We start from the raw sequence: 17,521 nt of genomic DNA on the forward strand, positions 1-17,521 counted from the left end.
TATCTATACATTTTGAGATTTGACTTTGATGCTTCCAACTGCTTTGAGAAGATCTGAATAACATATGGCCTTATAATGTAAATCATATTGTTGACTTTTAAATGACTTAATCAGATTACCTGGGGGATACGAAGTGTGTGCCAGACAAACAAAATGATCAATAACAATGAGAGAGAAATGGACAGATTAACAGAGCTGAGACATTCAGTGTGTATTTGATCATTCCTTTCACTGAAAACAGCACTTTGATCTGATCTCAGGGGAATAGCAAGGAGGGTCTGTAGGAGGCAAAAAAGAGTGTGTAACATGGCGCCTTAAAGACAAACCCATTTACTGTGAGATAAGCGTCTGTGAGCTCCGGCTGCTATTTTAACATTGCTACTCCAGATGCATTAACTACACTTCCCAAATCAGAGGGTGGTTTACAGATGCTGGCATTTTGCTCTGAACTCCTTCCCACCCGTGATTACACTAGAGGTTCATCCACTGTGCTCACCATTCTGGCAGTGGTGTTATTGAACAGCAGCTCGGTTCATAATTTTGATCCCTGGTCTCACCGTGACTGAACAGGCTAGCCTAGCATGGGGGACCTGATGCATCTCTGCCTTGCTGTGTACTGTGTCCAATACTAATCCAGACTAGAGGGTTTGTAGGGAAAGCATTTCATAGTTCATTCTCCCTCACTGAGAAGCCTCTCCTCTTAGCAGCTGGAGTAGAGGACCTGTGTCCGGTGTGGCTGTACTGCCCACCCTGCTGCCCCCAAACCTCTCTGACCAAGCTGGCTGATGTAGTTTCTGGTGTGCTCTTGGAGGACCTTCAATATCCAAGGACTCCTCAGAGGCAGCTCAGGGTTTCATGGCTTCCAAGGCAACTAAATGGAACTGCCCCATGAGTGTCAGTAGCTCAACATAGACCAGAATATACCCATGTGTAATGGCTATAAGGGGTTGCTTGTGCGTAAGTTACCGTCCCTGCTGGCTAGGTTGCCTGGTTAACCTTGTCTCAGCTGACAGCCCTTCACTCCGTGGCCGTTCAGTCGCTCGCAGAATCCGTCAGTGGGCGTTTCTTGAGCCTCTTCCAGCAAAGAAGCTCTTTGACGCCAAGTCTCCTCCTACTCTCCCTGCGCGGAAATCTTCTGCGCAGGGAAGGAGTGGGCAGAGGTGTGCCCGTGCTCTCCCCACTAGTTTCGGGCGAAGAGTCTTGGAGACCCCTCTCCGGATCCTCCATCTCCCTCCCTTCTCTACTGGTGTTGCGCTGATTTCCTTCCCCTCTGCTGGGCCCCTCTCCTGCATCGCTCGAGAGCCTTGCCTCCACCTCTCACTCCGATGTCAGTTCCCTGACAACATATAATGTTCATCTCCACATTCACAGAGATTCATGTGCTTTGCTCACATGAATGCAAAGCCATGGTTTATGGGTTACACGAGCCCATTCCGCCTTCTCCCTGTGTACACTTCGTTTCATCTACCAACATTGGTTCAAACCATAGTTTCCAATCCTGGGTTGGAAGGCAACAGCAAACCAGGATATAAATGAATTGGAGAACATGAGAGGAAGCACATGATTCCACGAATTACTTGTAATTTCCTCCTGGCCACCAAGTTGAGGTTATGTCTCAAGTAAACCATGGGAAACTGTACTGATTGAATTTCTACTTTCCACAGTGTGATCAAAGGCACAAAGCCTGTCTGGAAACATGTGCCATCCCAGACATATCCAAATCTGAGTAACAGAAAATGCTTTCCTTGCAGCTGAACATAATTGCTTCCCAACAGACGGATGCTTAAAAATGATCTTCTACAAGGGTATTCTCATGTTCCTAGAAGTCAGAGGAACACAAAAATGGCTTAGTACTTAAAATTATTTTCAAATATGAATTCTTAAAGAAACACCAGTTACAGATTAACAAATTCAAATGCCTTTAATAGTCAACCTTTCAGCACAAGGGCTGGTATATGAATTTTGAAATTCACAAAAGCGATTCAGAAAGTTCTCTTTCAATTTGAAATAAAGGGAATGAAAATAGAGGTGTGTAATTAAGAAGTTTTTAGAACACGATTATAATTATCAACATTTATTTCTTGAAATAATAACCTAAGATGCTTTTTTCTGCTTTACCTTCTTCAAGTATTGTAGTGGAGCTTCGTTTGTCTGTGAAATAAAATAAACACATTTGTGTAGCTGAAGGAAGCACTAATAAAGCAGCAGTGGTGCAGCACTCGCCTAACACTTAACCTGCAACCATTTTGGCAAGTTTCAGTCCTACTGTTATAATTTCATTAGAGCTGCACATTTAACATGAATCAGGCAAGCAAACAAAACACAACCACCAAAACAAACAAGTATGCAATTCAAGATCTACCTCCAGAAAACCAGAATTCTGTAATCTCTGAACATTATGAAAATGAAACACATTTGCATACATTTGCTCATGTTGTATAACCTAGTCTGTTTGTGCTGGGCACTGAAAGACCCAAAGAACTATGCAAATCAATGAACACTTGTTCTCTGTGTTCAGCCTCACCTTTAAGACCTTATGTAAGGCCTGCCACTACATTTTCAAACCTACCTTTACAGTTTTAGGGTGCTTCTGCACTCTCATTTTACAGGTGGTTGGCACCATCAATCAAGGTGCTGTCCACCTAAAAGCCAAATATTCAATTGGGGCAGGGAGCGGCAATCTGTGTTCCAACCACTGTTAAGTCCACATCAATGAACATACTCAGCAGTTGGGAATGTTACCAATATTATAAAAAAACCTGATGGGTCAAAACCTCCATAACAACAGAAGCAGTTTCAGAAGCTGTCTTTCTGCTCTAATCAGGTCTAGAGGTACCCTCATTATCAAGATCAGGGGTCAGCAAGGTTTATCTTGTTGGGGCAGATCGGTCCCGCAGAGATCCCTCAGTGGGCCTGATCGCCCACCCGCCCATGATTTTTGGCATCTGTGCAGATGTGATTTTCGGGGCCACGGAAGCAAGTCCCCACACTGTGCCGTGCCGGTTTAGCGCAATGTGCGAGTGGGCAGCTCAGTTCGGGGGCGGTTCGGGGGCCAGTCTAACAACCTCTGCAGGCCGCTTCTGATCCATGGGCCCTAGGTTGCTGACCCCTGATCAAGATGCTAATTTCAACAGTTGGTTAGAGCATGGTGCTGATAATGCCAAGGTTGCAGGTTTGATCCCCATAAGGGGCAGCTGCACATTCCCGCATTGCAGGGGCTTGGACTAGATGATCCTCAAGGTCCCTTCTAACTCTGATTCTATGATCTGTTGCCTGGACAATTTGATTGTTCTGTCAGTGCAAGCATTTCTGCTTGCGCAACAAAAAGATCTCCCCCAGACCCCACTGCTCTGGGGGTTCTCCCAACCCTCCAAAGTAGACTTGCAGAAGGTGCAGGGGGCATGCATGGGGAGGAAGCCCCACTGTGCTAGTGGGAGTCCTTCTGCTAGTGGAATGAGTTAGTTTAATCCAGCCCCATACTTTGTGTATGCAATGGGACTGGAATAAATATAGCTCTCTTCAGTGAAAAATAATGGCATACTATATATTAAGGTGTTAAAAAAAAACTTTCAACTCATGAAGATGCTAAAGAAGAGCTAGGGGAAACAGCAGCTGTGCTAAAATACGGAGATATACTAAGGACAATTAATTTAGTATTAGAGATGTTTGGAAAATAATACTTGAAAGTAGTGGTGTCAATTACATAAGGTTAACACCATCTCACTTGCATTCTGTCTTTAAGGCCCACTGACCGTATCTTCTTTGGCAGAAGATACACAAAAGAGAGCTGCACCAAATTCAAACAGAAATCTTGTGTTCAGATTGTGATTAGCAGATACAATTTCTCCTGACCTCCCTGCACCCTCCTCTCAAACAACAACAACAACAGTACAAGGTTCTGCAGTCAAATCTTTGGAATAACCACGGAACAAAGACATAGGGTGGTGTGACATGGCATCCATTTAGATTAGTCATTGCTGAAATGGATGTATGCCTCAAAGAAGCATAATGAAGTTTATTATTTGGAATACCTTTTCTTTATCCAAGACACTGTTCCATTGAGCATATTTAATTCAATCACCTTTACTGTCAAACCTGGGAGGTAATTTTCTCCTATTTGCATTTGTTGCAAAGCCATTTCCCAGGATTTCCATAAAGTTCTGTGGGCGTCTGCTTATTGAGAGCTTGTGTAGTTTTTAAGTTAGTGTTGGACTTAAGACTGGAGGGGCCAAATCGCCACTTAGAGGAAATGTGTGATTCATGGTGACACTTAAATATGTGTCTTGAGCAGCTATGGGAGCATTCCAAATCCAAGATCTGTGAGGGTAAGTGGAATTGGGTACAGGTGGGGCTCTGGCTGAGCCTGGGCTCAGCTGTGGCGACACTGGCTGGAGTCCCCCATTCTGGCTCAGCCACAGATGCACTGCCTAAGTCCTCCATCCTGGCTCAGCTGGCATAAGTCTCGAAAAAGGGACATTCCAGGAACATGGCAGGGGGAGACATTTCCCTCTTCCAATCTCTGTTTAGTTCAGTCATGTGACCTAGCAACACAGTGGAAGTGACACTGGCAAATAGGGTGGTGTAAGTCTAATTCTATCTTAAAGGTTTGCTTATTATTTTCTTAATTTCTTAATTACGGTATATTTGTATACTGCCCTATACCCATAGATCTGAGTGTGGTTTGTAACAGAAAATCGCATATAAAAAACAGAAAATACATAAAACAAAAATAAAGGCAACCCTCAATCAGCCAAAGGCCTGGTTAAAGAGGAATGTTTTTGCCTGGGGCCAGCTGAACCTCCCTGCGGAGAGCATTCCACAGACGGGGAGCCAATGCAGTAAAGGCCCGTTCCCGTGTTGCCACCCTCTGGACCTGTCGTGGAGGAGGCACATGAAAAAGGACCTCAGAAGATAATATCAGGGTCTGGGTAGGTTTAAACGGAAAGCGGTGGTCCTTGTTTTCCCTCTGCGAGACTCAGACCAGCTCAGTTGGCAGTATCCTTGCTCCTGAATTTGGAACAGGAATAAATTTCCCCAGGATAATTTACCCTGGTGTAACATATGCTGACGTCCGATAGCTTGGATTGCTCTGCCGCTTAGGAACTACAGTCATCCCTTGGGATGAAGTAGCTTCAGGTTGAGCGTTTTTGGGTTGTGCTCCGCGGCGACCCGGAAGTAACAGAACGCGTTACTTCCGGGTTTCGCCGCTCGCGCAGATGCTCAAAATGACGCCACGTGCATACGCGGAAGTGGCGAATCACGACCTGCGTAGATGCGGGTTGCGTTCACGTCAGGATGCAAAGGGGGCTCTGTAACGGATCCCGTTTGCATCCAGAGGTTCCACTGTATTCACTTCTCTCTTTATTAGGAGCATTCTGGTATGGTGGTTAGAGTATTGGATCCTGGTTCAGATCCTGACAGAGCCATGAAGGTCACTAGGTGATCCTGAGTCACCACCTCACAGGGTTGTTGTGAGGATAAAATGGTAAGAAGACCATGTATGCTGCCTTGAACACTTAGGTGGAAGGGTGGACTAAACATTTACCGTATTTTTCGCTCTATAGGACGCACTTTTCCCGCTCCAAAAATGAAGGGGAAATGTGTGTGCGTCCTATGGAGCGAATGCAGGCTTTCGCTGAAGTCTGGAGAGCGAGAGGGGTCAGTGCACACCAACCCCTCTTGCTCTCCAGGTTTCAGGAAGCTATCTGCAAGCCTTCAGAGCATGGCAGGAGTGCCCACTGGGCTCCCAAGGCTGGCGGATAACAGCCTGCAGCCCGAAGCCCGGGGAGCGCAGCACTGCGCACCCTGGGCTTTGGGCAGATATCCGCAAGCCTTCGGATCCTGGCGGGAGTTCCCACTGGGCTCAGAAGGCTTGCGGATAGCAGGCAGCAGCCCAAAGCTGCTTTTCTGTTTTTTCCCCTGTTCTCCCCCTCCTATGGTCAGGTGCGTCCTATGGCCCGGTGCGTCCTATAGAGCGAAAAATGCGGTAATTTGTTGTGAGGATAAAATGGGTAAGAAGACCATGTATGCTGCCTTGAACACTTTGGTGGAAGGGTGGACTAAAGATTTAATTAATGAAAATAAAATACACATATTTTTATTTGAGAGCTCATAGTTCCAACATTGTATCTACCACACTGATCTACCAAGATCTAATAAAAAGCATAAAAGTTGCTGTACCATGAAAATAAATAAAAACTGTTGCTGTACTTACAAATAATGTTGGTTTGGGTGCAAAGACATTTCCTCCCTCGTGTTCAAAAGGCAAACTGACTGCTGGACTTGTTACGGCTTTTGCATGCAGATTTTGACTCTGTTTCTGGGGCAAACTATCTCCTTGGGGTTTACCATGAAGACGAATCAACATCTGTTTCATCACAGCCAGTTCCTTAACAAAAAAGAAGTCAAACTATAAGCCTCCATTACTAGTTATAGAACACCCATTTTCTATTCACCAAAGCATGGAAATGGAATCATTACAGTACAATAAGGATGGTTATCTCCCTTTCTGGTCTGATTACTTATTTGAAACCACTTCATAAAGGAAGTAATAAAATAAAAAAGGCACAAGATTTATATAAATAGGAGCTCATCATTTGTGAAATGCTGTGACAGAAAAAGATTTACAGAGCACAGTTAAGCATCCCACTGGCTCTTTTTCACTTAAACTGCCATTTATTTTAAAACGATTCTTTTTAAAGGTTTGTTTTGAAAAGGCAGAGCACTGGCTTAATCCAATCTGCATGCTTACAAATAGGAGGCAGATGGCTGGGATAAGAGAGCATGTCTTACAAAGGCAGATATAAAAAACACTTATTACTCCCAGTAAAGCGAGAGGAGTGGGAACAACCAGGAGAAGACATGCACACTACAAAGATCACAGTAAATATAGGAAAAAATGTTGTAAAGAGACAAGCTTCCCTCTCTGAAACAGAAAAGCCATTTTTTGCCTCTCTCAACAAGTCAATGCTCTGGACTTGGCTCCCAATCAGGAGAGATGCTCACCAAAGTAATGAAGAGAGAGACATAGGCCATGTTTGCACACTACATGGTTGAGCATGAATGCGCCCCATCGGTGTGCACCTCTCCCTTCCCCATGGCTTCTGCCAAGGCAGTGTTTTGCTTGGCAGTTAAAACATTTCAACTTAGTGCTATGTTTGAAGTAGTTATATCGGTTTAAGAGAATTATGTTAAATTATGCAACAAGTCAATGTCAAACCAAAGGTTATGAAGCTGGTTTGCTAAACAAACCAAAGTCTGTTTTAAAAAAGGTAAAGGGACCCCTGACCATTAGGTCCAGTCGTGACCGACTCTGGGGTTGCGCTCATCTCGCTTTATTGGCCGAGGGAGCCGGCATACAGCTTCCGGGTCATGTGGCCAGTATGACTAAGCCGCTTCTGGCGAACCAGAGCAGCGCACGGAAACGCTGTTTTACCTTCCCGCCGGAGCGGTATCTATTTATCTACTTGCACTTTGACGTGCTTTCAAACTGCTAGGTGGGAGGGAGCTGGGACCGAACAATGAGAGCTCACTCCGTTGCGGGGATTCGAACCGCCGACCTTTTGATTGGCAAGTCCTAGGCTCTGCGGTTTAACCCACAGCGCCACCCAGGATTTTCAAGTAGTGAAACTAAACTCTACTGAAGCTCTCTTCCCCGTTGCATGGGAGGAGAGAGGATGTAGTAAACGTAGTGCTAAACCATGGTTAAATGTTATGTTTGAATACAACCACAGAGCTTTGTTGAGGGTGGATTATTCTACCTCTTTCATACTTCATACTTCAACCAACCAAAGCAAACACTTAAACACAAGAATGAAACAAGCATCCAGTTTCAGTTCTGAAAATAAGTCTTCTTCATTATCAGAAGCTGGAAAACAGTAAATTAACAGAACCATCCTGGCATGTAAATTCTAGTTTGGGGTTCCGTTTGTCACTTTTCATCTTGACAGATAACATTTATCTATTTCACAATGATTTGCGCTTCAGGGAAATGTAAGGAGGCCTGGATAAACTCATGCAACAATGGTGTAAAAAATGAATGCTTGCAGTTTAATGTCAGACAACAACAAGCAAGTAGCAGTAGACTGTAAGTTAACAATAGATTTCTTAATTCACATTGATTCACAGTTTTGGTTACAATTATGAAAATGAGCCTTGGAGGATGAAAGCATGCCATTCCTCAGACACAATTACTTATAAGCAGCTCTATAATACCATAGGATGTAAATTCTTCTGCTCAAAAGGTAAAAATAGGCACACTTTGTTGTACTGACTGTTACATCTACTTAATAAATGCCCAATATTCCAGTTATGGGCTTCTCATAACACTACCGCAAACCCTTAAAGCACACCAAACCACTTTATCCACTGGGTGCATTCTTCTTATTGCTCAGTCATTTAATATTGCAAGTATTTGCATAATTCAGCCATGTGCAGTGGCATGTCAAAACAGCTCAACTGCAGAGCAGCTGTTTCAAAGGGCTGCATAACTGATACCAACATGTTGCTGAAAGTTGTAAACTCTGCAAAGATGTTGCCAAAGCAATGCATAGACAAAATTTCTCGATGAAAATAACTTGGACAATTATATTACAAGCACATGCTTCATCTTTACAGTACTGAGGCTGCAATCCTAAGCATATCCACTGGGAAGCTAAGGAAATAAGTATTCAGGCAGGTTTAGGATTGGGATACAAATCATGTTTTCATTTTAGCAACCACTGTGAATGAGTACTACTTTGCTGCACCATATTCTGATTGAGGAGATGTTGAAATTGTACTCCAAAACATGACAGTGGTAGGCAATTCTCAGGCTGATAGAGAGTTTACATTTCAGAGAACACAAAGCAATCTTTTAGTATTTATTTGGCCATCATATCTCCTGGAGAGAGGCCAACTCTCAGGCGAGCGGGGGGGGGGGGGGGGGGAGAGAAAACATGCCCTCTCCAAAAATCTTCCCAACTCCTTGTAAACCAGCACAGCCTTGCATGAGGTAAGTCATGGTCTTAATTTCCATCACAGAACATGAGTAAATCACATTTGAGAAAGCAGGAAAGCCTTCCATGCACTTTAAAAAAAAAAAATTTTTATGAAAACCTCTTCTAGCCAATATCTAGGTGTCTTCCAGAAGTGATGCGAGAACCTTTTATTTAAATGTAATCATTTTAAGTGGGGGCTTTGAAGATTAGCAAATTGCTACCCAGCCAGAGCTTCATGGAACACGATATAAACTGAGCAAAGGAACAATACAAGCACAACATACAGTGGACGCTTGGGTTGCGAACCTGATCCGTGTGGGATGCACATTCACAACTCAGAGTGTTCACAACCCACAGCGGCGCATCTGCGCATGCGTGGGTTGTAATTTGGTGCTTCTGCGCATACGCAACCGCCAAATCCCAGAAGTAACCCATTCTTGGTAGGGGGTTGGACTCGATGGCCCTTGTGGTCTCTTCCAACTCTATGATTCTATGATTCTATGGTACTTCCGGGTTTCGGCGGTCCGTAACTCTCCCTCTCCCCCCTGCATTCCCCTTAAATCTGCTTCGGTCCCCCCCCCCAAAAAAAACCTTCCAGAACAGATTTGGAGATGGCACTGAGCACACATGGAGGGAAGTGAAATCCTCTTGCACCAGTTCTAATCCTTGCGCTAGCGCAGTATGTAACTGAATACTGCTCAGTCTGTTATAGCTCTCTAGTGCCAGTCTTCCCAAATAAGAAGGGAAATCAGACAAGGCAGTCCGTGATGTATCCTGGTCCCCAAACTATTTGCAACTTTCTTAAATGACACTCTGAATTGGGTTGAAAACTGGAAGCAGTCTGAGTGCATCCATTCCCAGAGAGCTTTTCAGCCTTATTCCAGCATCAGTCTATGAGCTGGTTCAAACCACAGAGCCCTTGACAATAGCTTTGAAAACAATTTAGCAGGTTTTTTGGGGGGGAGGGGATGTTATAGTGCCCCTGTCATGACAGTTGTGTGCTGCCTTTGATCCCTTTAAGAGAAGCAGAGTTTGACAACACTCTGGCACATGTATCACGACAATGCTTTGTGGAAGGAGATCACCACCCTAACAAAACAAAACAAAGAACTTTGTTCCGTCTGCTGGAGCAAGGGATTTTTTTGGGTAAACTCTGAATGTATTGTATAGTTTGGTTGACACAATGAACAGAACTTTCAGGCAAAGTACACAAAGGTGAAATTTAAAATGTAAAATGCCACCATTTCCAGCGTCTGCACAGACGCAATTTCCGGCATCTGCACAGACACGATTTCCGGCGTCTGCACATGCGTAGACACGATTTATGGTGTCACGGAAGCGAGTCCCCGTGCAGTGCTGATTTAGCGCAGTGTGCGGAGACTCGATGAGCGGGCGACTCAGTTCGGAAGTGACTCATGGGCCGGTTAAACGACCCCCGTGGGACGCTTGTGGCCCATGGGCCTTAGGTTGTTGACCCCTGCTCAATGACATAAAGTGTAATAGAGCTTGGATATAGTAGTTCTTGGGATCCCAAGCACTGAATGCATCCCAAATTACTTATGAGATCTCAATGGGTCTACTCTGAGGAAAACAACCCATTCCTTAAAAAACAAAACAAATGTACAGAATATCTGTAGGTGTTTCTGCTCCAGAGCTATCTCTTGCTGCTTTGGTGATTCATAAGTATGTTTCTGTTCATTTGAATAGAAAACTAGAAGGGTTTACACAGCTGGACAGCTACTGCAACATGATTGAAAGATTCATAGTCACCTGGGAAAATGAATTAAGGACTTTTTAAATATTTGGATGATCTTACTGGCAACTGTTTCTTGTTAAAACCCCTATCCTTAATAATAATAATAATAATAATAATAAAACTTGGCTCTCTCCAAAGTACGTTTTGTATAACGTGCTTGCCAGTTTGATCTTGCAATCTAAACAAACACAATGAATTTTGCCTATATTTCGTGGAACATTTCCCCTCTAAATCAAAATCCGAGGCGCTTACATTGCGTTCCTATCAATTTACATTACAATAAGCCTTGCTTATTTTTGTAGCACATGGAAACTTTGTTTCCTGAAAGCCAGATTTTATTCAGCACAAAGGACACAATAAGTGAAAATACAATTCTCAGGTGTGTGTGTGTGGGGGGGGGCGTCTAAGAAGAAGAAGCAAGTTACTCAAAGCTGCCCCTTCTCACCCAAAATTGTGTGCATGAATGGGCTTTGTTTGCTAAAAAGCTTCCAGGTGTTCTAAATTCAGTAGCCTTTTTGTATTCATGTTTAAATAACACAATAACTCAATAGATAACATAAAATAAAAATGAGAAGTGCTGATAACAGCACAATAGGAACCAGAACTGTCTTGACAATCACTTAGCAGTGTAATTGTTGCTTGCTTCTCTAAACTGTAGTTGAGAATAGCTCCAGGGCTAACTTGGGATACAGAAATTTCCCTGTAATCTCTTGTCTCTCTGTGTATGTGTGTGCATACACAAACAGGACATTAATAGAAGCAAGGATCTCAGAACAGTAACTTAGTGGAAGAAAAATGATAATTACCTTGTGGCTGAATGTTTGAAGGAACTGAGCATTGTTCAAGAGCAAATTTTTATTTAGAAGGTTGTAGCACATATGCAAAAAGGAAGAATAAATTCTCCCTAGAAACATAATTCTGAAATTGCCTTTTATAAAAAAGCAAAACAAGGAAGGAACTTGGCTAAAGGCAGTTTAACCAAAAAGCCTGCTTTCAACTTTTCAACTAGAAATATGTTTGCTGTTCCCTGACAAAACAGAAAACCAATGTTAATAACCTCAGTGTTGTAGGAGAGCCAGAAGCCTTTTCAAGAATGCCTTCAGTCTACTGACTAACTCAGGTAAATAACCTTTAGAAAGGTTCAGTAGTTTAATCGTGGTCGAAAACAACTCTAGTAAAAGGAGACGCAGCTATAGAAAAGCTGACAAACACCTTCACATGCCATGGGATTTCAGTATCAGAACAGATAAGCCTTTTTTAGGGAGGTGCACAGTTGATTAGATTAAACACAATGCAGTTTGACAGCTTTAGAATTTCACAGAACTCATGACGAGACTGGATATTCATTTTTTAAAACTATTTTTCTTTTCCAGTTAATACAAAACACAAAATGGATACAGAATAAAAAGGAAATCCCTCAACTGACCCATCTCCCCCACCCCCAATGGGCTGGATATTCATGACAAAAAAGGAAAATATTTCAGAGATGAAGTAGGTATTTTGAGTATTGGCAATATTTAGTCCTGTTCATTCTAGTCTCCATTTTCCTATTCCTTTTTTAAAACTCCCAAATTTACATACCGCTTGGCTGTAATAAAACCTCAAGTGACCTTTACTGATCATTGTTTAATATTTCTTATAAAAGCTGAATAAGTAGCAAATACATTTAAAAGATAATTAAAAGTAACAAGATTAAACACCTCTGCATCTACATGTCTGGACCTACAGTGGACCCTCTAGTTATGTACCACTCTGTATATGTAACTTTTTGGTTACGAACGCCGCAAACCCGGAAGTGCATAATTCTGAGTTTCACCGAACGCTCTGCACATGTGCAGAAGCGGAGCCTCTGCCTACGGACTTTTCGGGTTGCGGACGGATCCCTGGAACGAATTTAATTCGTATCTGGAGAGTCTACTGTATATGTTTTAAGCAGGTAATGGAAAAGGTTTATCCATAGACAGCTTTCTGGGTCACATGGCCAGCATGCCTTTGAGAAGCCTTAACTATCCAGGAGGAAAGGTACAGTGAAGATGCCTGTCTTATGTCAATAGGCAAGGAGTTCCAAACTTTTGGTGCTGTCACATTGAAAGACTGATTTCTTACATGTGCGGAATCAATATTAGGTGCTACCTCTAAGTAGGGTGTGCTGAATTTTTCAACTTTCAAATTCCAGAAATAAGTGTTGTTAAAAAGTTGTAACATTACTTGGAAATTCAAAAGATATTCAATATAATTTAGTTTTGTTTGGTAAGTAAAATGCATGCACAACTGCACAGAAATCATTAAAAAATGATTGCCAAGTTCTTCCAGTTATAAGGCTTTCCAGGACTGGCAACCGGCCACTTTTTCAGACATTCACCCACAGTGAGCTTCTATCTGCCCAATATTCAGGCTCAGCTTATTTTGCATTATCCATAACACCACTGAATCCAGGCACCAGTATTGGACGGCCTCTCCTGATTCAGATATTATCCAGCTATTTCTATAGGGCTTATTATGGGGGATGTTTTCGAGTGAGAGCTCCTTTGTAGAGGGCGCAGGGGACAAATGCTGCCCCACTTTCCTCTTTGGTATCACTGGAACCGGTTGTATTGGCTTGGTGGCTAAAGAGAGAAAAACAAATGTTGATGAAAAATAGCCACAGCCCCTTTGCTGCTGAGGGAGCCCTCTAAAGGACATGTCTCCTGTGGGCAAGGAGCTGGGATGTCCTTGTTGCCATCAGGTGCTCTGAGAAGTGGCTTTTCTATTCCTTTCCTTGGGAATGTCTTTATGTCTTTAAGATTGTAAGTAGGTCTGACTACTGAATTTTGCAAGCCACTCTGTGAAGCTTTTTGGCTGAAGGGTTGGGTATAAATGCTTTAAACAAATAAGCAAATAAAGCAAGGAAGCACACCAGTCCTGGAAACTTCTTGTGCTGCTGCTGCCCATTCTCATTCTTCTCAGGAAGTATTTAATGGTGTGAGCAAGGGCGATGACAAGAAGTCCCCCCACCCAGTGGCCTCCAGAGAATGAGAAAATTAGCAGAAACACCAGAAGCATCCAAAAACTGTTGTACACAGTACAAAGGGGGGACCCTCCAAATGAGAGCAGCAATTGCAGCAGGAAGAGAAAGAGGGGAAGGATGAAGTGCAAGGATCATAGAATCCTAGAGTTGGAAGAGACCACAAGGGCCATCGAGTCCAACCCCCTGCCAAGCAGGAAACACCATCAGAGCACTCCTGACATATGGTTGTCAAGCCTCTGCTTAAAGACCTCCAAAGAAGGAGACTCCACCACACTCCTTGGCAGCAAATTCCACTGTCCAACAGCTCTTACTGTCAGGAAGTTCTTCCTAATGTTTAGGTGGAATCTTCTTTCTTGTAGTTTGGAACCATTGCTCCGTGTCCGCTTCTCTGGAGCAGCAGAAAACAACCTTTCTCCCTCCTCTATGTGACATCCTTTTATATATTTGAACATGGCTATCATATCACCCCTTAACCTCCTCTTCTCCAGGCTAAACATGCGCAGCTCCCTTAGCCGTTCCTCATAATGGAACGATCATGAGTCTTAGAACATAGCATATCTGGGGGGTGAGGTAGAATGCTTTTTAGAATCGTCAAAATAAGGATCACAGAAACAGCAGGCTGCCCACTCCACTTTCCTTGAATATACAACCTGAGAAACACCTGGAAGCCCATATCCTACATTCTGAATGTGAGTCGGCCTAATAAAATGCATTATCTCACATTCCCTGTGTCTTTTGTGAAATGCAGAGTAGTCTTTCAGGAGTTCAATAAAAAGGAAATGTGTGACTGGAAACTTATCAGACCACACAAGCCTCGGAGAAAGAAAGAAACACTTTTCAAGGCCTGTGAAACATTCTTGGATCTCACACAAAGGTTTATTTTAATTCAATCTGAATCTGGCCCTAAATTGCCCATGTAGAACAATATAAAAACATATGTAATCTGTCAAGTGTATTCAAGCAAGTGTATTATCCACTGTGTAGCCAGACAACGGTTCAAAAAAAAGTGTAGCTGTGACTCTAGTATAGAAAAGGAAAAAGTCAAGAGGCAAGAGGTTTGCTGAGTGCCGTGGAAGGTAAGCTTTTTCAGACTGAGACCTTTTGCCTTTTGGCATGTATTTTATGTAATAAATACTGTTATCTGCACAGAGCATCTGGGACAGAATGAGCTATTATTCTCTCCCCAACTCTGCTCTGCTTCACTCCAGGGTTTCCTCCAGGAAACATAAACCACCCCAGTTGTGCCGAGCTCTGATAAGGCAAGAAAAGGCCGCTGGCAGCCTTTCTTGACAGTTTACCCAAAGCACTTCTGAACTTGCTTCTGCTTATCTGCCCCTTAAAACTACCTGCCTGCTTCTTGCATCTTTCTCAAGACTCTTAGGGGGCAATCCTATGGCAAGATCTGCTGGGATGAACAGCTTATGATGGCTTAGCTGGATGATTCCTGTCTCAGCTGGCATTAAGTCAAAGACACACCAGTGCAACTTGCTCAGCCAGGCCATTCTTAGGCAGAGCAACAGCAGCAGCTACCCCACTGCCCAGGGGTGCCTGTCCCCCCCTGCGGAAGCCTCGCTTACTGGGGTCGCACAGTGGAGGCTTCTGGGAAGATCTTGCTGGAATTCTCACAAGAGCTCATTGCTGCCATAGAAAAAAAATTGTGCAGTAGCACCTTAGAGACCAACTAAGTTTGTTCTTGGTATGAGCTTTCGTGTGCATGCACACTTCTTCAGATACACTGAAACAGAAGTCACTAGACATTTATGTATAGTGAGAGAGTAGGGAGGGGTATTACTCAAAAGGGTGGTGGGAATGGGTAATTGGCTGATAGGTGTGGTAGACCTGTTGACGACTGTTGTTGTTTAGTCATTTAGTCGTGTCCGACTCTTCGTGACTCCATGGACCAGAGCACGCCAGGTACTCCTGTCTTCCACTGCTTCCCGCAGTTTGGTCAAACTTATGCTGGTAGTTTCAAGAACACTGTCCAACCATCTTGTCCTCTGTTGTCCCCTTCTCCTTGTGCCCTCTATCTTTCCCAACATCAGGGTCTTTTCCAGGGAGTCTTCTCTTCTCATGAGGTGGCCAAAATATTGGAGCCTCAGCTTCACAATCTGTCCTTCTAGTGAGCACTCAGGGCTGATTTCCTTCAGAATGGATAGGTTTGATCTTCTTGCAGTCCATGGGACTCTCAAGAGTCTCCTCCAGCACCATAATTCAAAAGCATCCATTCTTCGGCGATCAGCCTTCTTTATGGTCCAGCTCTCACTTCCACACATCACTACTGGGAAAACCATAGATTTAACTATACAGCTCTTGTTGGCAAGGTGATGTCTCTGCTTTTTAAGATGTTGTCGTTGACGACTGTTAATGACTGCAATTGGTCTTACAGGAAAAAGCAAGGGATGAGATGGCCAAAAATAGCTTTATCATGTAAAATGAGATAAGAATCCAATGTCTCTATTCAGACCAGGTCTCTCCATGGTTTTAAGTTTGGTAATGAGTTGTAATTCAGCAACTTAATTCAGTTGTAATTCATTGCTGCCATGTGACTCTAACACAGTGGAGGGATTTTTAAAAGCACTGGTGATACAACGGTTCCCTGCGGTGTTGTTGTTGTTGTTGTTGTTATTAATTTCATTTCTATACCACTTCATATTTTAAAGGAAAAAATCTCAAAGCAGTTTACAACAACATTAAAACATCAAATAAAAAAATCCAGAGTAAAACATTACTGAAGAAAGTCAAATATAAAGTATACATTCAAAGCAACATAATTACACTGGTACCTCAGGTTACATATGCTTCAGGTTACATACGCTTCAGGTTGCATACTCCACTAACCCAGAAATAGTGCTTCAGGTTAAGAACTTTGCTTCAGGTTGAGAACAGAAATTGTGCTCCAGCGGTGCAGCAGCAGCAGGAGGCCCCATTAGCTAAAGTGGTGCTTCAGGTTAAGAACAGTTTCAGGTTAAGTACGGACCTCCGGAACGAATTAAGTACTTAATCTGAGGTACCACTGTAACGGGAAACTAAAATATTATCTTAAGCATTTCAAATGAAAACTTTACTAAAGGAAGTAAAATATAAAATGCACATTTAAAACAGCACAATTAACAAGAGGATAATCTATTATCAATAACATAGAACGTATCTGCTGCTCTGGCTGCCAATCCTGCCATGGTGGTTCATGGCAGGCGGCGGCTGTAGAAGCTCAAGCCTGATGACCTGGGTCTGCACTAAGAGACGGCCAAGATGGTACATCACAGCATAAACACAATGGGACCAAGAAGATACAAAATCTTACTGCTTCATTAACAGTGCAATCCTATATATGTCCACTCAAAAGTAGGCCCGACTGTGTTCAGTGGATGGCAACCTAAGTTACTTTCATATCCGTAAAGACTTGTACTGTAGTGCCAACTTCGCCCCGCAACCATGGGTGCCATGCAGATTGCATGGCCCTGGCACCGAAATTTGTGGGTGCCCAGCACCTTCATGGGGAATTTTGTGGGTGCTCAGGCACCCAGGGCCCCATGCAGCCTAACATGGGAGTCATGTTCCTTCTTCTAGTATAAGGCACATAAGAATAGTTGCTAAGATGGATTTTGTTAATCAAGTTTCATGAAATGCCGCCAGATAAAAGAAGCACATTTAGAATAGTTAACATCTTGTTGTGGGAGAATGTACAAAGTCTTCAACAGTTTATATAAAGCTGGTAACTTTTGTCTTTGCATGTATTTAAAGTCTCTTCTTGAGAAACATCCTTTTTCACAGAGGGTAAAA

The 17,521-nt window shown here is 43.1% G+C and overlaps 1 protein-coding gene across 1 annotated transcript in view; it reads right to left on the bottom strand.

Annotated features, from left to right (window-relative positions):
• Positions 1–1,902: 1,902 nt before the first annotated feature.
• PIBF1 (progesterone immunomodulatory binding factor 1) overlaps positions 1,903–17,521 on the bottom strand; it is a 92,301-nt gene continuing 76,682 nt past the window's right edge. The window contains exons 17-18 of the mRNA XM_079972638.1: positions 6,215–6,388; positions 1,903–2,151 (exon numbers count right to left, since the gene is read on the bottom strand). Coding sequence (XP_079828764.1) covers positions 2,095–2,151; positions 6,215–6,388 — 231 coding nt within the window. The 3' untranslated portion in view covers positions 1,903–2,094. The remainder of the gene's footprint in view (positions 2,152–6,214; positions 6,389–17,521) is intronic.

This window comes from Podarcis cretensis (genome assembly GCF_951804945.1).
Source record: "Podarcis cretensis genome assembly, chromosome: 4".
NCBI classification, from domain to species: domain Eukaryota; kingdom Metazoa; phylum Chordata; class Lepidosauria; order Squamata; family Lacertidae; genus Podarcis; species Podarcis cretensis.